Source organism: Phascolarctos cinereus, unplaced genomic scaffold, assembly GCF_003287225.1.
Source record: "Phascolarctos cinereus isolate Bilbo 61053 unplaced genomic scaffold, phaCin_HiC Scaffold_9;HRSCAF=440, whole genome shotgun sequence".
Taxonomy (NCBI): Eukaryota; Metazoa; Chordata; class Mammalia; order Diprotodontia; family Phascolarctidae; genus Phascolarctos; species Phascolarctos cinereus.
The window spans coordinates 8,528,210-8,551,595 of NW_027556402.1; the positions used below are offsets into that span (position 1 = coordinate 8,528,210).

The 23,386-nt window shown below is 42.6% G+C and overlaps 1 protein-coding gene across 1 annotated transcript in view; it reads right to left on the reverse strand.

The window, feature by feature from the left end:
* Nucleotides 1–2,297: 2,297 nt before the first annotated feature.
* The window catches only part of ANXA5 (annexin A5), a 56,247-nt gene continuing 35,158 nt past the window's right edge, over nt 2,298–23,386 (reverse strand). Inside the window, exons 6-13 of the mRNA XM_021008341.2 lie at nt 23,010–23,100; nt 20,057–20,136; nt 17,802–17,858; nt 9,458–9,551; nt 8,155–8,250; nt 5,823–5,881; nt 3,278–3,400; nt 2,298–2,713 (exon numbers count right to left, since the gene is read on the reverse strand). Of these exons, the coding sequence (XP_020864000.1) occupies nt 2,651–2,713; nt 3,278–3,400; nt 5,823–5,881; nt 8,155–8,250; nt 9,458–9,551; nt 17,802–17,858; nt 20,057–20,136; nt 23,010–23,100 (663 nt within the window). The 3' untranslated portion in view covers nt 2,298–2,650. The remainder of the gene's footprint in view (nt 2,714–3,277; nt 3,401–5,822; nt 5,882–8,154; nt 8,251–9,457; nt 9,552–17,801; nt 17,859–20,056; nt 20,137–23,009; nt 23,101–23,386) is intronic.

Consider the following 23,386-nt stretch of genomic DNA (forward strand, 5'->3'; position numbering starts at 1 on the left):
TAGGTCTGTATCCCAAAAGAGATAAAAAAAACAAAAAGGAAAAGGACCAATATGAACAAAAATATTTGTAGCAGCTCTTTTCTGGGGGTAAAAAAGTAGAAATTGAGGGGAAGCTCATCAACTGTGGAATGACTGAACAAATTGTGGCACGCGATTATAATGGAATACTATTGTACTATAAGAAATGATGAGCAGATACAAAGTGAAATGTACTGTGTACAAAGTAACAGCAATAGTGTTAAGGTGATCAGCCATGAAGGACTTCGCTATTCTTAGTAATACAATGATCTCAGATGACTCTGAAGGACTTATGATGAAAAATGCTATCTGTCCCCAAAGAAACAGCTGAGTGTCTGAATACAGACTGAAGCATACTTTTTTAACTTTATTTTTCTTGAGGTTTTTTTTGTCTGTTTTCTCTCACAACATGACTACTATGGATATGTTTGGCATGAAAAAAAAATTTCTATAAATCTATACATCCTTTCACTATCTCCTAAGGATTATATAGAGGTAGAAGCAAAAGGGGGAAGGGGGGTAGAGAGGAAGAGAGGAAGAAATACCACCAAGTAAAAGGAGAAGCCTGAAAGATCAAAAACAGGAAGTTAGCAAGTCATGGGAAAGAGCCATAAGGGATAAAGGCTTGGACTTAGGAATGGGGAAGGCCTAAGTGAAAATCCCACTTGAGACATTTTAGCATGTGATCACTGGAAAATTATGGCACCTTATTGAGTTTCTGTTGCTTTTTCTATAAAATGAGGATAATATCCTTAGTACTTGCCTCATAGGGTCATTGGAAGGTGCAATATATAAACATACAAAGTGCTTTGCAAACTATCAGGTGTGACCTTGGGGAAGTCAATTCCCCCAGCCTCAGTTTCCTTATCTGTTAAAATGAGGGGGTTGGACTCAATGGCCTGTCAAGGTCCCTTCCAGGTCTAGAACTATAACCCTATGCAGTGCTATGTGAAAGGCTATCACCATTATTGTTACTATTATCATAATTATTTATGGCACTTTCAGGTTTGTAAAAATGCTTTATACATATCATATCATGTGCACCTCAAAACAAATTGATGAGTTAGGCACTATAGGGATCATTACCCCTGTTTTAAAGAAAAGGAAACTGAGTCTCAAAGAAGCAAAATGACTTCTCCAAAGTGACACATCTAGTATGCGTCAATGTTAGGATTTGAACCCTAGTTTTGCCTGGCTCCAAGTCCCAAGTTCTTTCTATCGTTCCATGCTACTTCTCCAACAACAAAGGGTCTACTCATCTACAGAGAAGATCCCCTGCCCTTTTCTCTCAAAGACAAATAGAAATGGTATGGGGTGTAGGGAGGGGAAGAATAAGTGGAGAGTTGGAAATGAATAAGAATAGAAGAGGACAAAGGTAAGGAGCCACTGATTTTGGTATAAAAGGACCCAGGTTCTAATCCTGACAGTTACTCTGTGACCCTGGGCAAAGCCTTTCCTGTCACTGGGCCTCTGTTCTGAGTTCAATTAGGCATTTGGACTAGACTTAGGGCTCATTAAACTTTTTCCACTCTCAACTCACTAGATGACCTCTGAGAGTCCTCCCAACCCAAGAGTGAACAGACACCAATCCATGTTTGCCCTTAAAGATGGAACAGCTTTTTCATTGGACCACTAGCAGCATGAGAGGATGACTTCTGTGGCCAAATAACCAGTTACAAAGAAGTGAAAATCCTCCTCCATTCAGCGCCTTGACCCTTGCTATGAAAGAGAATTATTCAGGAGGTCAAAGACTTTAAGATCTAGAAAAGATTTTGCGCACCATTGTCCACCTTCTTTTTCTTTTTTTTTTTAACAGATGAGGAAATTAAGACATAGAGGCTAAGTGACTTGCCTAGGCCACACAACTAGTTAAGCATCTGAGGTGGGATTCGAATCCAGACCGAGTTCAATATTTTCTTTCCTACATCACTGCAGTCTCAGCTCCCCACCCAGAGAACCCAACCCATTTCTGTCATCACACCACCATTAACTTGACTTGTTTAAGATACTATGGGGGGGGGGGGGCAAAACAAACCAAAAAAAAAACCCTATTCTGCTAGGCAGCGATTGGCTTTGAAAGAGGAAATGTTTGTTTTCCCTTGCACTTCTGAATGTGTCCTCCATCATGCTGCAGATTCCAATCAGAAGCAAAACAACCTGATTACTCACCTGTCCAGGAGTTTTGAATATTAAGGCAAAGTTTCCATTAAGGAAGCATGATTGTTGATAGAATATGAATGAAGTTTTTTTCATTTAATAAAAATTGAAAGCCAACACAATTTATTTTAACACAAATTTCCTTTTTAATCATACCATAATGTGATGATAGTATCCCGGAGCCAGGTTCTAAACTTAGTCCCTAAGGAGGAGTTTAAGGTGTTTTTTGCCCCTGAAGAGTGTTCTGTGATCCTACAGCCCATGAAGTCGGGAAACCTCAGTGTGGCAATCAGAAGGAAGCCCAGCATTCACTTCTACAACAAGCTTCCACACTTAGGGGTCAATCATTAGCATGCTAGTATGAATAAGGCAATACAGAAAGCATTAACATACTAAAATGAGGCTAAATGGGAAGCTAGCTGGAAGGCACCGGGAGGCAAGCATAGAGGAAGACACTTTCTTCTGGGAGGCCAGATCAGTCATCTTCTCCACCACAGAGGAGTAACAGGGCTCTCTTATAGTCTCCAGACGTGTCATGCTGCAACCGAAAATCACATTGTGAGGCATAGGAGTCACAGGAAGAAAGGAACCACCAAAAGGGAGGAGGAGAGAAAGGACAATCATCTGATTCTCCCCCCAGACAATCCATGTGAGTGACTCTCATGTCAGGAATGCTAAACAGGGTGTTTCCTCACCAAATGAGTTATTTTTAACTTTCTAACTTCAGCCCTATATGACTAACGCAGGATTCAAACACACATCTCCTGATCCCAGGTCCAGGGCTTTATCCCAATGTGACACATAGTGTCTTAGCTTCTTAATCAAATGGTTAAATACCCTGCAATTCTAAACTTTGCATGGGCTTGAGGCTGAGGGCAAAAGAATGCCTTCTTCAACTAGGCCTATTCACATAACTTTGGGTGCTTGCAATGAATTTACTATTGTTTTGAAAACAGAATTTGAGGGAAGAGATCATAGGAATATCATGTGAGTTCAATGGGACCTTAAAGGTCATCTAGTCCAATCCATTCACTTTAATAGATCAGGAAACTGAGGCCCAGATTGGAGAAGGGACTTGTCCAAGGTCACAAGATTCTATTACCTTAATCATGGAATAAAGAGAAGTTGCAAAGTTCTTTCTAAATTCTTTTCTGATGTTGAATAGGTCTTTTTCACTCCTGGAAACAATGACTCTTATAAGAGTGTGGTCATCAGTGCCAGCTCCCTTAAAAAAAAAAAAAGACAAATCACATACAAATTAAAAGATGGACAGGTTTTATGTTTTAGTGATATGAAAGGGAAGGAAAGAAAACATTGGAAAGATTCCTTAAAGTCCTAATATTCATAATTCAAAGATACTATACAAATCATAAAGAAAAAATATGTAACTAAAAGTAGTTCTTTATTTCTTGGTTTCTAAGTAACATTTTTATGTAATGGGAAAAGATGCACTAACTTCAATCACACAGCATCCTAGATCTAGAGAAAGAAGGTTGTGATTTGTTATCAGGGAAAGTGGGACAAAGGTCTCTTGTACTTTCAGTCTTCTCCACCCAGCCCATCCCTGGTGGTGAACAGATCAGATCAGATCAGAGGAACAGGATGGGGAGAATTTGACAGCTGTTTCCTCACCATAGACTCAGCCAGATCATTTAGAAGAAAAGAACTGAGAATACTGGCCACAACCAAGGCAAAGGTGATAAGAACTAAGAATTAAAATGGGTTTATGACCATAAGTGAGCTGAGAGTTAGAATATGTATATCATAGGATAAAATAGTTCAAATACTGTGTGACCCTGGGCAAGTCACTTAACCCTAATTGCCTTAAAAAAATAGTTCAAGGAATAAGTGTGATTTTAGTGTAGTCTTCTACCACCTTCGGGTGCAGCCTGGCTGAGGGGATATGCAGTTCATAACTGCTGGGTAACAGAGCTATAGTACTGCCTTATGGGGAGAGGCTTGCTAACCACAACATACACCAGGAAATACTGGCCTGATATGTTAATAGCTGAAGATAGCATGAAGAAGCAGCGCCAGGTGGACAGCAACAAAAAAGTGATGTCCAATGGGGAAAACGTCCAACAGAGAGCAGTGTGAAGATATCAGAGTTGTCTCTCCACAGACATGATCAGGCCACACGTGCTCCTTGGATGTTTATTTCTCAATAAAGATGACTTGACCATATACGTTGCCTATGTGAGTGTGGCCCGCAAGTGATCCCTATGCATTTTCATTCTTCCCACTGAGGGTGTTCTTATGGGAGCCTGAGCTCCAGGTTGTAGTTGGGGGGGGAGGGGAAGAGAGAAGATGCTTCTTATTATGCTATTTCATTAAATATTTTTGCTTTGAATTGTGTGTCCTCTGAGGGCTAGTTTTAGAGGCCATGAAATCCAATACTCTCACTTTGCTAATGAGGAAACTAAAGTAGAGTGAGGTTCCACCTGACTTGCCTACGGTCACACTGCTAGTACATGTCTGCGGCAAGACTTGAATTCAGTCCCTTATCCCCTACGTGATGCTGGTAAGAGCTCATGAACTGAGATTCGAAGGAGACGTTTACCATAAAGGACTAGGAACCTGGAGTTGCCTTCTGGGAATCCATAATGAAGTGGGGGGTGGAAGGAAAGGTAGGCACTACACAGAACCAAACTGGCAGAATCTTCTCAGAATAGGTAGTGGCATTTTCAAAAAACTACCCCCAAAATTAGTCCTCCACCTCTAATCATGGCCATTCATTGAACACATTGGCATATACAGCATGGAGATCTACTTTGCTTCCAAATTGTTATTCTATTTCGCTTTCAGATAAAAATCTCAAAGAAAATGGAATCAAGGGAATCCCCACTGCAGGCATCATATACAAGAAAGAATTGTGGGGTTCAGGTCAGAAGACCTGGGTTTTATATGCAAACCCTCCTACTTAGAAGGTTTATCACCTTAAGCAAGTCACTGCCCATCCTTAGCCATTGGTTTCCTCATTTGCAAAAAAATCAGGGTTGGACTATGACTTCTAAGTTTCCCACTGCTAAAATTCTATGATTCTGCAAATATTATTATTATTGTCACCTTATTAAGTAAGCAGTTTAGAATCTTTTTTTCAGCCTTAGGAAATAACTTATTTCATTTCATAAAGCCAAGCAATGGAGAAATTGAGATTAGCATTCAAGCACATTTTTTGGCAACAAATTTAAATCCAAACACATAAAAAATAAATTTAGTAACTTAAAGAACAATAACTTAGCTATGTATTTGAAATATGGAGAAGTCTTCGAATCACAGAATTTAAAATTGGAAAGCCCCCTTAGAGATCACCTAGCCCAGTCTCCTCATTTCATTGAAGAGGAAACTGAGGCAGAGAGAGGTCATTGGAGCACAAGTTTAAGGCTGGAAAAACCTTACAAAGTTCCTGAGTCCAACTCCCTCATTTTGCAGAAGAAGAAACTGAGGGCTTTCCTCAAAATAACAGAGACAGTAAGTGACTGAGGCAGGATTCCAAATCAAAGCCCATATTCATTCCACTACATCACATTGCCCTGGAACTGCATCTATATGAGCTTATTCTAATAAGACAACTTCTAGCTAATGAGTTGAAATAGAAATGAAGAAAGATATTATGAAGAAAAACAAATCTTAGAGAATTCACATACCTTCATGGCATAGTAAAGCGTCTCAGCAAGGTAGGCAGGTACGCTTCGGACAGATTTTACTGGAAAAATGAATAAGATGACAGATGCTATCGAGATGTATTCATTCACATCCCTAAGTTGTTACAAAACAAAGGTCTGTGTCTAGTGCCTCCCTATTACCTCCAGGATCAAATAGAAAAATTCTTTATTTGGCATTTTGAGTCCTTCACAAACTCATCCCTTCCTCCTTTCCCAGTAATCTACCATATTACTCCCTTCCACAAACCCTAACTAGCTGGTTATTCCATCTGCCAACTCCATGCCTGTGCATGGCCTGTCCCTCAGGCCTGGGAGGCTCTCCCTCCTCAACTCAATTGTTAAATTGTTTTTTCAGTCATGTACAACTCTCCATGACCCCATCTGGGGTTTTCTTAGCAAAGATACTGGTACAGTTTGCCATTTCCTTCTCCAGCTCATTTGACAGATGAGGAAACTGAGGCAAACAGGGTTAAATGACTTGCCCAGGGTCACACAGCTAGTAAGTGTCTGAGGCCAGTTTTGAACTCAGGAAGATGAGTCTTCCTGACTCCAGGCCTGGCTCTCTATCCACTGCACCACCCAGCTGCCCCTCCTCACCTCTGCCACCTCTTAGAATGACTGGCTTCCTTCAGTATCCAGCTCAAGCACCATATTGTTTTCAGGAGGCCTCTCTTGGCCACTCCAGCTGCTGAAGCCTCACCCCTTTAAGTCTACGTTTACCTTGCATCTGCTCTTCCTAAATCTTGCACATACCTAGATGTTTACATGTTGTCTTGCCCTCTCAAGGGCAGGGAGTGTTCTGGCCCTTTCTCTGTATTCTCAGTGTTTGTCGACCCTCCTAAAGTCAGCTGAAACTTTGAGTCTTGGCAGTGAACTTGCAAAATTCCCAGGAATCCTCCCTTAGAAGTCTCAGCTTGGTCTTGGTTCATGAGTAAGTTATACCAGAACCCTTCCCTGGTGCTTCCCTATGAATTCTGGGACCCAACCAAAAGAGCTTTCACAGTAGGAAAGCCAGGGAGAGACTTCAGGTCTCCTCAGTGTTTTCTTTGTGCCATCCTTCAATGGGGAAGGCAGCCTGGAGATGCTGTGATTTTGCATAGTAGAATGAGCACTGGCTTGAGAGGGAGGAGGCTAGTACTAAAAACTGAAGGTAATCAAGAAAGGCTTCTTACAGGAGGGAGTGATTGAATGGAGCTTGAAGGATGATCGGAGCCCACATGACTGATCATCTATTTGGAGCTAAGCCATTAGAGGTCACTGAGTCCAGCCCTCAAATTTCTCAGCTAATGAACCTGAGACTCAGTAGGGGGTGATTTGCCCATTAATAAATGCCCAAGATGGAATTCAAAGCAACATCTTCCTGACCCCAAGTCCAGAGCTCCATCCACTATGTCTCACTGAAGAGGTGGAGGTGAAGGTGGGGCCCATTCCAGGAATTTTTGTACTAATGGAGAATTATTATGAGGCAGGGATGTACTAGAGCTGTTAAGAGCCAATTGTTAAATGTTTCAGTGTGAGCATTTATACCTCAGAAATCAGCAAATGCTACAAATGAGGACTTGACATGTTGTTTGTCCAGACCAGTGATTCTTAAGAAGTCCTGAAGGATCAAGAGTGGAAAAAGTTTAAGAAGTCCTGGTCAAGACTTAAGAAAGTGACAGGGAACAGGTTAATAATGCAAATTAAACTTAAAAGCATGCTGTGTTTTTTGTTTTTTTTTTCTCAAAGAGCCAGTTATTAAAATTTACCAGCACACCCCTGGGCAGCTAGAGTATGGATAGAGCTCTGGGTTTGGAATCAGGAAGACTCATGTCCATGAGTTCAAATCCAGCTTCAGACCCTAGCTGTGTGCCCTGAGCAAGTCACTTAACCTGTTTGCCTTAGTTTCCTCAACTATAAAATGAACTGGAGAAGAAAATGGCAAACCACTGTCTTTGCCAAGAAAACCCCAAACGGAGTCACAAAGGGTCAGACACGAATGAAATGACTGAATAACTACACGTAACCAGTCCCCTGGTTACGAAGCATATGAAAAGCCACCAAAAATGAGGGAAGAAGGAAATTTCCAGTTGGCCCAAAAAGGGACCAACACGGTGAAATAGTCTCTAGCAAAATCTCGAATGAGAGCTCGTGTTGACTAAATTCCCGATCATGTTACTCGCAGCTCTTCATTTCTCTTACTAAAATACCTAGTGATTTTCTTTCATGATACCTTTCTTGTCAGTGCCTGGCACACAGTAAGTGCTTAACAAAAACTTGTTGATTGATAAAAATATTGTCTAGCAACCACCAGAAATATTGTAAGATTATCTACCAATAGCAAGGAGGAGCTGTTCCAGGTGACCCGATGTTTCCCGGTCAATGGTTTCTTCAATTTGGAATCCTGATATGGTCATGTATTTATCAAACACTGAAAAACAACAGAAGTTCTTGCTTTACTCAGGTAAATATAAGAGATTGACATGTAAATAGTGCTGTAAGGTTTGCAAAGTGACTTAATAAGTTATCTCCAAAGAATGGGATGGAAAATTGTCAAGTCTCACTGCAGGAGGCTCTGGCTCCAGGAAGCTCCTGGATCCCCCCTCTTTTTCCAATGGCATTGTCCCTAAAACACTGTTAGAGGTACAATGTGATCCATGCCAGCCAAAAAGCCTTTTAATGACCCTCTCAGCAACAGCTTCAAAAGGAATCTTGACAAGAAGAACTCTTGACAATGCCTCTACAGGTAAGAAGTTAAATTTCAACTCATTAACCTAACCATAACAACCTCCAAAAAGTATTTTCTCTTTATACAAAAACAGATACAGATAGATAGATAGACAGATAGATAGATAGATAGATAGATAGATAGATAGATAGATAGATAGATAGATAGACAGACAGACAGATAGATAGACAGATGGAAAGATATAGGTAAATGACAGATTGATAGATGATAGAGATAGATAAATAAGATAGATGATACAATGATAGATGACAGATGATAGATTGATAGATAGAAAGATTTTTAAGTCCATTTTATAGATGAAGCAACTGATACTAAAAGAGAAGTTAAATGATTTTCCCTCCATCAGAGTGCTAATAAATGACAGGCCTGGCAACTGAACCTAGAAAGGACAAGTGATATCATTTAAAAATTTAAAAAAGGATGAATTTGGGATCAACGGTGCTGAGTTCAAATTCCAGTTGTGCTACTATAAGCAGGGTGGCCTGGGGAAAGTTGCTTCCCATCCATATGACTGTTTCCTCATCTATCAAATGAGGGGGATTGGACCAGAGGGCTCTCAAGTTATTTTCTAAATGGCTCCAAAGCCCTGAGGTCCAACCAATCTTTGTGGACATGTGACATTCAGATTCCAAGTCCAGGACCTTGTCCACTGCCCACTCCATCCCACCCAATCTCCATTCTCCCCACCCTGTTCATCTCCATCATATAAGAGGCACAATGAAAAGTAATGATTTGAAAATCGAAAAAGAAATGTTTATTTTAGGCCACTTTAGCAAACCCAGAGGTGCAATGATATTGAGTCAATTCTTTAAACTATTTCACCTCTATATTGGGTCAAATCCTCTGAAAACTGTAAAAAGTCTTTAACCCTCATCCTTTCTTGACTTACCCCTTCTTAGGTGAGACACGTTGCGTGTTCCCAGGATGGTGATGAACTTTTCTTCATCTGTCCCCCATTTCAGTTCCCCAGCTTGGAACAGGTCCTGTGACAATTTCGACAAACAACGTTATTTCAGTCCTCATATATTTGGGGTTCTTTTAGAACATGGTTGTTTTAAAGACTGACCATTACACATATATATATATATACATGTATATATATATACACACATATACATATATACACATATATACATATGTATGTATGTATATGTATATACATATATGTATGTATACACATATGTGTATATGTATATGCATACATGTATATGTGTGTATACACATATATGTGTATGTGTATATGTATACACATACATGTATATATATAAAGTTATATTTATGTCAATTCATCTTTACTGCATTATGCCATAAGAAATGGCAAGAAGGACTATGTCAGAGAAACCTACAGAAGACCCAAATGAACTGATGCAGAGTGAAGTGAGAAGAACCAGGAGCACAATCCATACAATAACAACAACATCCTAAAGACAAACACCTTTGAAAGACTTAAGAATTCTACTCAATGCAATGACCAACCATTAATGATGAAGCAGGCTACCTACCTCCTGACAGAGAGGTGACAGACTTAAGATAAAGACATAATATTTTTGGACATTGCCAATATGGGGTTTAGTTTTGCCTACTATGCATATTTATGAGGCAGCTAGGTGTCACAGTGAATAGAATGCTAGGCCCGGAGGCAGGAAGGCCTAAGTTCAAATCTGGCCTCAGCCACTTACCATGTGACCCTAGGCAAGTCACTTCACCTCTGGTTGCCTCCATTTCCTCATCTGCAAAATGGGGATAATAATAGCACCTACCTCCCAAGGGTTGCTGTGAGGATCAAATGAAACAATAATTACAAAGAGCTTAGCACAGTAGTGCATAGTAGGCACTATATAAATGTTGGCTATGATTTATTACAAGGATGTGGCTTTAAGGAGGGCAAAAAGTAGATGGAGGAGGTTTCAAAAGAAAAGAGGTTTGAAATAGTCCCAGTGGAGAATGGGATTAGGAAACTGATTCAAGAAGAAAAGAAAGATCGCCTTGTTGTAGTGAGGACCTAGTGGAGATTGCAGAACAAAAATCTGCAGGAGACACAATCAGAATAATTGCACAACTTCCTTCAGTTCCATTCAGCTACTGGACAGTTAGAGGCAGATGGTGGGAGTGGTCCAGCGTTGAGGCGTGACAAAGAAGCAGCAGTGATGGGGGTAAAAGAGGGATAAAAAGTAGTAAGAGATTTGGGAGCAGGCAACCAAGAAGAATTGAAGGGTTAACTGGATAACAGAGACTGGGGAGAAAGGAAAGTTAAACCAGAGCAGAGGCAGCAAGTCAATAAACACCTATTAAGTGCCTACTGTGCAAAGTGATGGGGATGCAAAGGCAAATGACAACTCTTGTTCTCCAGGAGCTCACAGTCTAATGAGGGAGACAACATGCAAGTAACTATGCAGAACAAGCTAGAGATGGGACAAATTTGAGATGCCCAACAGGGAGAAGATGCTAGAATCGGGAATTTTAGCAGGGACTTCAAGGGAGCCAGAAGGAGGGAGAGAGGTATGGGGGACAGCCAGAGGAAAATGTCTGGAGGTGGGAAATGGAATGTCTCACACAAGGAGGGCAGTATCACTGGAAGATAGAGGGGATGGATGAAAAAAGTACTGAGGGGTAGAGGGACTAGAGTTACTGAGGATGGTTTGGTTTAAAAGGTGTAAGGGACAGGAAGAAAAGGAATAATGAGAAGATTGTGACCAGATAAGGGAATTTCAGAAATGGTTGTTTTGCTTTGTTTTAAACATGGAAGTGGTTTCTATTGGATTCTAGGTGTAACAGGAAACCAATGAAGCATTTTGGAGCAGGACAGTGAGTGGCATGATCAGACTGATATTTTAGGGAAATCATTTTGGCAGCTACGTGGAAGATGGGTGGGAAAAGGGAAAGATTTGAGGCAAAGAGACCAAGAAGGAAGCTTTTGCAGTCATTTCATGTGAAAGGAGTACTTAAGTGTTTGAAGTACTAAGGGCAGAGAAGGGGACAGATGGGAGAAAACACTTGGAAGTAAAATCAGAAGCAGCTACACAGTGCAGTGGATAGAGCCCCTGGCTTGGAGGCAAGAAAACCTGAGTTCAAATCCTGCTTCAGACACTTACTAGCTGAGTGATCCTAGGTAAGTCACTTAAATTCTGTTTGCCTCAGTTTCCTCATCTGTAAAATGAGTGGTATGGACTTGATGGCCTCTGAGTTACAAATCTATGATGCTAGGGGCAGCTAGGTGGTGCAGTGAATAGAACACCTGGCTTAGAGTCAGAAGGATCTGAGTTTAAATCCAGCCTCAAAAACGCTTACTCATTGTGTGACCCTAGGCAAATCACTTAACTCCTATTGCCTCAAAAAAAAAAATATATTATGCTATAGCCAAACTGAGCTAAGAGTACTAGGACATGTCACCTCTAAGGCTGAAAATCAGACAGTAAAAAGCCCTGGGGGTCCAGGCCCCTCTCCCTTGCAAAAGGCTGGTCTTCTGAAATCCCAGGCTCTGCTTTTCTCATTCTCAGTTCCCTGGAGACCCTTGAAGGGGAGTGAAGTCATTTCCTGAAGTTTCAAGTAAAGAACAGCTCCAGTGCCAATTATGACATCTTGATTTCCCCCTGCCTCCCCTCAGCCATTAGCAACCTCAAAGATACTTTGTACATAACTTGTGTTTCCTTACTTTGTGTCCATGCCCCACCCACCACCACCAGCCCAAGTAGAATGGAAGCTTCCTGAGGGCAGGGGCTTTTATGGGGTTTGTCTTTGTATCTTTGTATCCTAGAACCATATTTGCTGAGCAGAATTAGAATGAATTCCCAGTGAGAGCTGACCAGCCTCTTCCTTTTCTAAGCTCAGGGCTGTGGTTCCACTGTGGCTCAGGGGAGGCAGCTCATTCCTTTGGTATAGCAGTAAGAGTATCTACCCTGCTCAGCCAAGTGCTCTTAAAAAGTCAGGACTTTACAACAAGACAGCAGGCCTGGAGTTAGGAAGACCTAAGTTCAAATCTAGCCTCAGACATTTACTAGCTGTGTGACTCTGGGCAAGTTACTTAATCCTCTTTGCCTCCTTTCCTTATCTGTAAAGTAAGATGGAGAAGGAAATGGCAAACCATTCTAGTATCTGCCAAGAAAACCCCAAATGGGGTCACAAAGAGTCAGTCATAACTGAAATGACTAAACCACAAAAATATTCAAATATTTAATAATTTAGTAGGAATCTTTTTCCTCTGTCCTTTCCACAAAGACAGTCAAAATTCACATGGATTCAGACCCAAAACAAGCCCTGGCATATAAACAGCCTTCATTAGCTCCTGCTCAGCCAATAACAGCTTAGCACAGTGCCAAATATTAGCTATTATATTAAGGAACTTGTCCAAGTCTTTCAGAATCGAGTGGCAGGGCTGTCTGAGCCCTACAGGAGCCCTCTCCATTCACTTCATCATGCTCCCTCAGTTCAGAGGTAGTCAGGTGGCACAAAGGATAGAGGGCTAGGCTTAGAATCTAGAAGAACTGAGTTCAAATCCATTTTCAGACACCTACTAGTTGGATAATCCTGGACAAATAATTTAACCTCTGCCTGCCTCAGTTTTCTCAACTATAAAATGGGGATCATAATAGCACCTGCCTCCCAGGATTGCCGTGAAGGTCAAATAAGATATTCGCAAAGCACTTAGCACAGTGCCTGGCACAAGCAGGTGCTCAATAAATTCGTGTTTCCTTTCTCCTTTCCTCTATTCAGTCTTACTCTATGAATGGCCAGAATCCTAGTAAATGGAGTAGGAGAACTTAAAGGCAGGGGGTAGTAAGTCTTTCAGCAACTGATTCCCATTCCCACTCTCCCAAGGGCAGTTAGGGGGCGCCATAGTGCACAGAGCACCACGCCTGGAGTCAGACTCATCTTCCTGAGTTCAAATCTGGTCTCAGACACTTACTACCTGTATGACCCTGAGCAAGTCATTGAACCTTGCTTGCCTCAGTTTCCTTATCTGTAAAATGAGACAGAGAAGGAAATGGCAAACCAGCCCAGTATCTCTGCCAAGAAATGACTGAACAACAACAACCCCTCTCTCGCAATTGATGAAGTTGCAAAAAGCGAAGGCCAGATCATAGAAATCTGTAAATGGGATGTTGGACTAACTGTGAAATGCCCCCGTGCCCTGCGGCCCCCTAAAGCTATCCAGAAACAGAATGGGATGCAGCATGAGAGAGAGTGAGTTCCCTGTCATTGAAGGTCTTCAGGCAGGATAGTATAGGTAAGACTGGTAGGGATTGGGGTAGACACCTGAGGTCCTTCTAAATCTAAGTGAACTATTGATTTCACTTTAAAAATAAACTTTCTGAATATTTGTATCGTTCAGTCGTTTTCAGTCACATCAGAATCCCTCATTTTACAGATGAGGAAACTGAAGCCTAGTGAGGAAAAGTGATTTGCCCTCATCACACCATTAGTGTCAGAGGCCGGATGTGAACTCGGGTCCTTTGATTCCAAAGCTCCCTTAGTGAACACAAGTAACTAGAAGAAAGTAGGAGATTGTTGAGGTAATGAATGCAAATGAAAGTACACGGGAAAGCAGAAAGCCCTCATCAGCTATCCCGTGATAATAATGAGTATCCTGGGGCCAGCAGGCCAGGCTTAGGCTTACACAGACCAGATTCCCCAAATGCCTCTCTTTGGCTCCTACCCCAACCCCAGATTCTCCCGGGGAGCCCTGCCTGGAAGACAAGCTTCAGATTTGCTACACACACACACACACACACACACACACACACACACACACACACACACACACACACACACACACACACTCTATCTCTCTCTCTCTTCTCTCTCCTCTCTCTCTCTCTCTCTCTCTCTCTCTCTCTCTCTCTCTCTCTCTCTCTCTCTCTCTCTCTCTCTCTCTCTCTCGTTCCCTTGGCCCCAGCTCCTGCAGAGTCCAGGAATTCCAGGAACGCCTCTTCCCTTCAGGAATTCCTCTACTGGGTAGTTCGGACTGAAGGCATGCTTTCCTCTTCCCCCTCACCCTGCCCCAGCCACTGCCTCTTGAGGTGGCTATTTCTGGGGCCCAGAGGCTGCCTAGAGGGCTGGGGAGATAGGCAAGGGCCTCCTCTTCTTGGGCCCCAGGCCAGGTACCCAAGCCCTCTCTGGCTGGAGCCTGCTCACAGCTGCCAGCTCAAATGTGTAACATGTCTGCTTCTCTGCAATTGTCCTGGCCAGCTGTCCATGGTCAGCCCAGCTGGATCAGAGGACTATTGTTCAGCAGCGACAACCAGCCATAGTTTTTTTTTAAAACCACGTCAACCCACAGCATGAACCTACCTAGTGCAGCCTGAGCTCACCCTAGCAGCAGCCTACATCGGATCCTGACTGCCCATGTGGCTTCCCCTGTAAACTAATGGAGTCCACTCCCTAACCTGGTCCCTGACCTTACCCAGGCTCTCCCTGAGAGGCAGATTGTGTAGAACCAATGGCATGTCTTTGGACACCTTCAATGGGTCATTCTAGCTACTGGAATTTCTAGCTTCCTTCAAAGCACAGCTCAAGTGTGCCACCTCCTCCATGAGGCCTTGTCAAATAGCTCCTCCCTATCCCCATTAGCACTTTCTGCTTCTTTTGAACACCTTACTTTGTATTATACTTTAGTTTTGTCCTAGTTTGTATATACTTTATGCTTATTTATCTATTTACATGTTGTATTCTCCCAGTAGAATGTAAGCTGAGTGAGGGCAGACCCTCTTCTGATTTTGCCTTCTATCTTCAGTACCTAGAAGTCTGTAGACACATCACAAACGTAAGTTGAGTTAAACTGAATCTAAGCTCCCTTCTGGCCCCCATTCTCACAGGCCATGGCTCTTTTAGACCTCTTAAGGAGAAAAAAATTGTACAAATCCAGGTTTCTAAATCAGAGGTCCTTCACTTTGCAGGTGAATTTTTAAAATTTAAAATTTTAATTTTTTGAATTTAAAAAATAATTGGTAATTGTATTTCAATCTAATTTAATTTATTTTATGAATTTAAAAACATTATTCTGAGAAGGGGTTTGTAGGTTTCTCCAGGCTACGCAAAAAGTCCAACTCGGGTGTCTGAGGATTTGATTGTCAAGCCCTCAAACCTGTTGAGTTAGCTAGGAGCTTCTTGGCTCCCCTCCTCCCTGGCTGGGCACTTCACTAGCTCTCACCCTCCCAGGCTTGGCTGTAGAAGTCTGGCGAGGTCTCAAAAGTAACTGCCAAAGAAGGCGGTTGTGGGCATGTCCTTGGAAGGTGACCAAGGCACACACTGCTCCCAATGGGGCACACATTAGAAAAGGTAGGCTGGATTTTCCAGTCATTCAAAGTGAAAATAGCCTCCTTCTGCAATGTGAGACTCCTGGGTATGGAGTTTCATGGCACTTTGAGTTGTTTTCATTGCTCTGACTCTACGTGAGGATCTGATGAGTCTCACTTAGAGCAATGATGAACATTCCAAGCCCTGAAACCTCCCTAACCTGGTCCCTGACCTCACCCAGGCTGTCACTGATGGGCAGATTGTGTAGAACCAATGGCCCGTCTTTGGATGCCTTCGATGGGTCATTCAGACTCTCTCAGGGAACTCCATCCAATGAAAGTGTTTGCTTTGAGAGCCAAAGGGGTTGGTGGCTTAAAACAGGAATGCCTTTCTTTAGGTGGTGCCAAAGAGGCAGCTGGAATGTTCTCACTGAGGAGTCCCAGGATTCTTTTAGTGAACGTAGACCTCAGAGGCATAAAAGGTTCTTTCACAAGTTTGAAAAAAAAAAAGCTATTCCCCCTGCTGAGAAGAGGAGTAAGGTTTTACTAATATGGCAATTTGACAGACTCGATAGGATCACAGCTTTAGAGTTGGGAGGCAGGGCCAGGGTGAGGCATGGTCCTACCTTCTCATTTTATGGATGAGGAAACTAAGGCCCAGAGAGAAGTGATTTAGCACCACAAGTTCTGGAGCTGAAGGGACCACAGAGGTCATCTACTTTATCCCTCTAATTTTTTTTGAAAACTTGGCAAGAAGACCTTGGACACTTACTGGCTGTGTGACCTGGGCAAGTCACTTAAACTCTATTTGTCTCAGTTTCCTCATTTGTAAAATGGGGATCTGTATAGTAGCCCTATCTCCCAGGGTTGTTGTAAGGATCAAATGATGAAATAATTGAAAAGTATTTAGCACTGCATGGCACATAGAAAATACTCTATAAATGTTAGTTGCCAGTAAAGCTCTAGCACAGTACCTGGTACATAATTAGCTCTTAGTAAGTTCTTCTTTTCTTCCTTCTTTCCTCCCTCTGTCCTTCTATCCATTCCTTCCTTCCTTCCTCCCTCTCTCCTTCTATCCATCCCTTCCTTCCTTCCTTCCTCCCTCTGTCCTATCCATTCCTTCCTTCCTTCTTCCCTCTCTCCTTCTATCCATTCCTTCCTTCCTTCCTTCCTCCCTCTCTCCTTCTATCCATTCCTTCCTTCCTCCCTCTCCTTCTATCCATTCCTTCCTTCCTGCCTCTCTCTCTCCTTCTATCCATTCCTTCCTTCCTGCCTCCCTCTCTCCTTCTATCCATTCCTTCCTTCCTGCCTCCCTCTCTCCTTCTATCCATTCCTTCCTTCCTGTCTCCCTCTCTCCTATCCATTCCTTCCTTCCTTCCTTCCTGCCTCCCTGCCTTTCTTCCTTCCTTCAAGGACTCAGCTTCCTTATCTGTAAAATGAGTGTTGGACCCAATGAACTCTAAAGTCCCCGGCAGCCCTACATCTCTGATCCTACAAAGCCTAAATTGACAGCCAACCATCTATTGGTTGCTCTGCTTCCCTCTCAGCAGACAAGCTGAACATGTTGACAGACCCTCAAACCTTCCCTCCGTGCTGCTCCTGTCTCACTTAATTTCCCCTATGAAGTAAATTAGATGTTTTGTTGCCCCAGGTCTATGCTCTAACTTCTAAGTGGCCTGTTATTAAGCCTATTTTTGTAGCCTGAAATTTCCCACACTGTGTCCCTCATCATTAACTTTCTGCTTCATTTTACCTGCCAGTAAACAAGTGGCCAGCCAAGCGGTGCAGTGGATAGAGCATCAGGTCTGGACTTGGAAAGATCCGAGTTCAAATCCAGTCTCAGACCCTTACTAACTCCATCACCCTGGGCAAGTCACCTGTTTACCTCAGTTCTTCATCTGCAAAATGGGAACACGCTGGGCGGCAAACCATTCCATGATCTTTGCAAAGAAAGGAGTCAGGCACAACCGAACAACAACAGCGTGGCCAGTCACCACCTACCTTAGCATCCTGTTCTACTAGGTCTTCATTGAGTCCATTATCAGAGTCCCGATTAGCCTAGAACAGATCCAGGAAACTACAATGTTAAATCACAGTCCCAGCTAGAATGCCGGCTGCCCTCCAAAACGGAGATCCCGCTGGCGGGAAAACAAGACATAGATACATGTTGGGGAAAGAAGAAAAAGACAGCACACAGATTCTATCTGAGCCCAATCCAGGCAAAGAAGAAGTGCGGCTTTTAAAGATGACTATCTTTAAATGCAGGTTCAAGTGAAGCGAAATGGCCACAATAATGCAAGTGAAAAGAACTTGAGACATAGCCCAGTGGGCTAACTGCAAAAGCCAGGCTCAGTTCCAAAGAACAGACAAAACACGCCTCCCTCCTTTTGGCAAAGATATACAAAAACCAGTCAGGAAGATCCGAGTTCAAATTCAGCCTCAGACACTTACTAGCTAAGTAGCCCATTTAACCTCTGTCTGCCTCAGTTTACTCATCTCTAAAATGAAAATAATAATAATAATAGAATCTACCTCCCAGGGTTGTTGTGAGGACAAAGTGAAATAATCATTGTAAAGTCTTGGCAGATACTAAAGAATCTATAAATGTTAGCTACTATTATAAAATTAACAGATTGGACCTGCTGCCCTCTAAGGCCCCATATGCTCCTGTGAGATGAGGAACTGCAAGAGAGAGGTCACTTTCATAGGGGAGGGGGCTTTTCTAGTTGGGGAAGGATGGTGAGAGAAATTGAGAGAAAGGTTCACGGAAGACGGTGGCATTTGAGTTGTGCCTTGATGGGAGAGAAGCCCTCCAAGAGCAGAAAGCGTGTTCCAGGCACAGGGGATCAGATGGTATAAGCAAAGAAATATCTCAGAAGCATTTCCCATCCCTACATCCAGCCTTCCTTGGACTCCTCCCAGCAACTTGTCCTGCATCATGTTCTATTCTATCATCTAACAAAACATGGTGGATGGCTCATTGCCCCTACTAAATTCGAATGCAAGCTCCCTGAGGATAGAGGCTGGTCCTTACACAGGATATCCCAAAAGTCTAGTTAGTGCAGTTTAAGCTTATTAAAGTTTTAAAAGCTTTATTTGAGTAATAAGCAGCATAGTTCAGAGGCCACTACCAACCCAGTTCTCTCTCACTCTTGCATTACCTAAGTAACATTGATTTACTTGTGTGCATTTCATAGCCCCCAAGAGAATGTGAGCTCCTTGAGGGCAGGGGTTGTTTTCATTTTCTCTTTGAATCTCCAGCACATAGCACTGTGCCCTGAAAACAGCAGGTGCTTAATAAATGTCAGATTACTGGATTGAATTAGATATCATTGTATCCCCATAGGGCTCTGCACATAGAAAGTGCTGAGTAATAATTTTTCATTGAATGCATTACTCACAGTCCACAATTTGGGGGTGGGAGGTTTCATTCTCAGGTCTCCTCTCCCCCTCCCCCCACACTCACACATCATCACACTGCCCTGTATAAAATCAGCCTGACAAGACAGGTCCCAGGAAATAGGCTCTGAATTTGAATGACAGCTCTGTCCCCTGCTAACAATCTGAACTCAGGCTGGTCTCTGAACTTCTCCAGGACTTGGTTTGTTCATATGTAAAATGAGGAATTTGACTAGATGGTCTCTGAGCTCCTTTTCAGCTCTAAGCCTACGACACTTCATGTATTACAGACAAAGAGACCTGGGAATTTCCCCATAAGCATTTGTGGGTTGGCCACTTCTACATTGTTAGAGGTCTCAGGTACAAACCCATGCCACCTGTAGTTCTATTGAAGGTTGTCTATGGTTGTGTTGATTTCCTCCTCAGAATCACATCACAGCCCCTCTCTATCCCTTAGTAGGTGTCTTCATGAGATGCCATGGCCAAAAACATCCCTAATTATTGATTCGCTATTGGATAATGATGCTCTGTCTGGTCCCCAAAAGAGAAAGACACAGTGTGTCCCTGGACTTATCAGACCCTTTCTACCATGGTAGGACCTTCCGAGCCTTGGCCTTCCATGATGTGGCCTTCAAACACTTAAGTACTCCTTCATGCTATGATAAGGCATCAGTGGAAGGCATTCAATATGAAAGATGGCCACAACCACTGGTTAAACTGAGATAATCCCAACCGCAGAAAATGAGGCAAGACTTCAGAGACACATTTTAGAAATGCTCTGCTTAATAGATTCAGATAAGCATTGCTAATTGTACAGAGCTCCTCACTACCCCCTTTCACTCTTGCCAAAACATTACCTGCAGAAGAACCACCAGCATCCTCTGGTAGTATCCAGAAGTATCCCCAATGACATCATCCTCCAGGCTGGAGCCATACTCTGCAAGAAGATAAGTCCACATGGCCTATCAATGTCATACAGCTGGAGCACCTCCACTTTAGAGGAGACCAAGATGGTAAGGGGACCACGGAAGATGCCATAAGAAGGCCTGGCTGAAGAATCTGGGGGGCATTAGGACAGGGGAAGAGAAAACTCAGGAACTGTCCTCAAATATTTAAAGAGCTGTCATATGGAGGAGGGATTAGACTTAGGATCACAGACACAGAGATAGAAAAGACCATGGTGGTCATCAAGTCACACACCTCATTTTCCAGTGGTAGAGACTGAAGCTCAGAGAAATTGTAATTCACCCAGGCTCACACAGCTAGTAAGTGGTTGAGGCGAGATCTGAATTCAGACCTTCCTGACTCCAATTCCTGTACTCTAGTCACTAGTACTTGGACCCCAGAGGGTGGAACCAAGATTGATGGACAGAAACTGGAGAGAGAGAGAGAGAGAGAGAGAGAGAGAGAGAGAGAGAGAGAGAGAGAGAGAGAGAGAGAGAGAGAGATGAATGAAGGCTAGCTCTGAGGCTGTGAAGCTGAAATACTAAAATGATAGTGGTGTCCTGGACAGAAAAAAGGAAAATTTGGAAAAGGGAAGGATTTAGAGGAAGAGAAAATGAGCTCTGTTTGAGGCATGTTGAGTGTGAGAAGCCTCAGGGATACCCTGTTCAAGATGTTCAATAGGCAGTTAGAGTTGTAGAACTGGGGCTCAGGAGAAAGACTAGAACTAGATAGATAGGCATAAAGGTGGCACCATAGTGCATAGAGCACTGGGCTTGGAATCAGGAAGACTCACCTTCATGAGTTCAAATCTAGCCTCAGACACTTACTAGCTGGGTGACCTGGGCAAATCATTTAACCTTGTTTGCCTCAGTTTTCTCATCTGTAAAATAAGCCAGAGAAGGAAATAGCAAACCACTCTAGTATCTCTGCTAAGAAAATCCCAAGTGGGGTTAGGAAGCATCAGACACAACTAAAACAAATGAACAGCATATAGATATGTACACACATATATGTATATATGCACACATATGTAGAGATGTATCAACATGTGTGCATATGTATATATACAGACGTGTATATATGTACATGTGAGACTGAAAATCTGTGTGTGTGTGTGTGTGTATACACACACATTTGGGGGACATCTGCATAGAGGGGATCATTGAGCCCAAAGGATGGATAAGCTTAGGAAGAAAGAGAATGTAGAAAGGGGAGGGCCTACGGCACAGCTTTGAGAGACACCCACAGTGAAGGGGCATGAAATGGATAAGAATCAGGAAAACAGACTGAGGGGCAGTTGGACAGGTGGAAGCAGAACCAAGCAGGAAAGAAAAACGTCATGAAAACCCAGAGACGAGAATCACCAGAAGAGAGGGGGATCGACGGTGTCAGTAGCAGAGACATCAGGAAGGACAACATTTGAGAAAAGGCCTTTGGATCTGATAATAATCTAGAGATCACTGTAACAGCTTTAAAAGATTTAAGAACTCTGATCAACACAATGACCCATCACAGTTCCAGGAGGTGGAAGATGAGGAATTCCACTCATCTCCTGATAAAGTGATGATGCACTAACGGTGCAGAAAAAGGCACAAATTTCTGGACATGGTCAACTGAAGAAGTCATTTGCTTGATGGGGCATATTTGTTCTAAGGGTTTTGCTTTTCTTTCTTTTCCAGTAGAGAGGAAGGGTGTGGTGGGAGGGAGATAAAATAAATGTTCATTAATTTGAAAAAAATAATTTTAATATCATTGGTTACTTTGGAGAGAGCAATTTCACCTAAGTGATGAAGTCTGCAAAGGGCTGAGGAAGCAATGAGAGTCGAAGGGGAGGCCAGAAGTATACACAGCCCAAAGGGGAGCTCTGCCCCATGGGGCCAGAGAGCCAGGCTAATGCCTCTTCCCTAAGATTTGAAGTCAGCTGTCCCATCTCCCCAAGTCTTCTCCACACTGAACACTCCCAGTTCCTTCAACCAATCCTGAAACAGCATGACCTGGAAGAGCCTGATCATCAGAGTAAACCTTCTTTACCCCTAGACCTTCCCTGGTCACTCCCTAGCCAATCACTGTCCTCTCTGATATGGGGAACCCAGAACTGAGCACAATGTGGTCTGACTGGGGCTATCACCACCCTAGACTTTGATTTGCTGGTTCCTAATCATATTAAGCTTTTTTTAGCTGTCACATCATATAGCTAGGGGTCCGAAATGGATAGAGCATTGGACCTGGATCAGGAAAACCTGAGTTCAAATCCAGCCTCAGATACTTATCTGTATAACCCTAGGTGAATCATTTATTCTCTGTCTGCCTCAGTTTCCTTAACAGGAAAATGTAGATAATACCAGCACCTCTGTCTTCAGGGTTGTTGTAAAGATCAAGATAATGTTTATAAAGGGCTTATTGAAGTGCCTGGAACACTACAGGCACTCAATACTTACTCCCTTTCCACTTTTCTTACTAACCTATCATTTCCTGTACTACAAATCCAAGAACTTTTTCAGACAAAAGGCCACTCTTCTTTCATGTTTCATTTAGGAATAATAAAGCACAAGTTGATGTTTTTTTGAACCCAAGCCTAAGACTTTACATTTACCCCTATTGAATTTCTTATTGGATAATGTCCAAACCTTTAGATTGTCAAGGTACTTTGGGATACTGACTTTGTCATCTGATGTGTTAGCTACTGCCCCAGATGTAACCTTGATGAGCGTGCCAATCTACACCTTTATCTAAGTCATTTCACTACTGAAGACAGAAGGAAAACAAAATCCCTAGACTTGGTATAGCCAGGGGCCTGTTCTGTTTTATCTGCAGAGAATGGATGGACAGTAGTGACCACCAGGAGAAACTGATTTTGACAATTACCTTCTTCATAAGCTTGTTTTATGCCCTCTAATTCTTCAGGGGTTCTGGACGCCAGAATTTCAGTCAACACTTTTTCATTAGTCCCAGCTCCCTATGGGGGAAAAAAATGGAAGATAAAGAGCAAAGCCACTCAAATCAACAAAAGAAAATAACAGAGATTAGGCACATCTTAAAACAGACCGAGCCAAATACTTCCTAGCTATGTTATGGACTCTGGGATGAAGGGAAGTTTAATTAGGGAAAGGACAGAGAAGAGAACAAGCCTTTATTAAGCACCTATGTATGTCAAGCAATGCACTAAATACTTCAGATTATCTCATTTAATCCTCATAACACCTCTGGGAGGTAGGAGCTAGTATGATCCCTATTTTTTATTT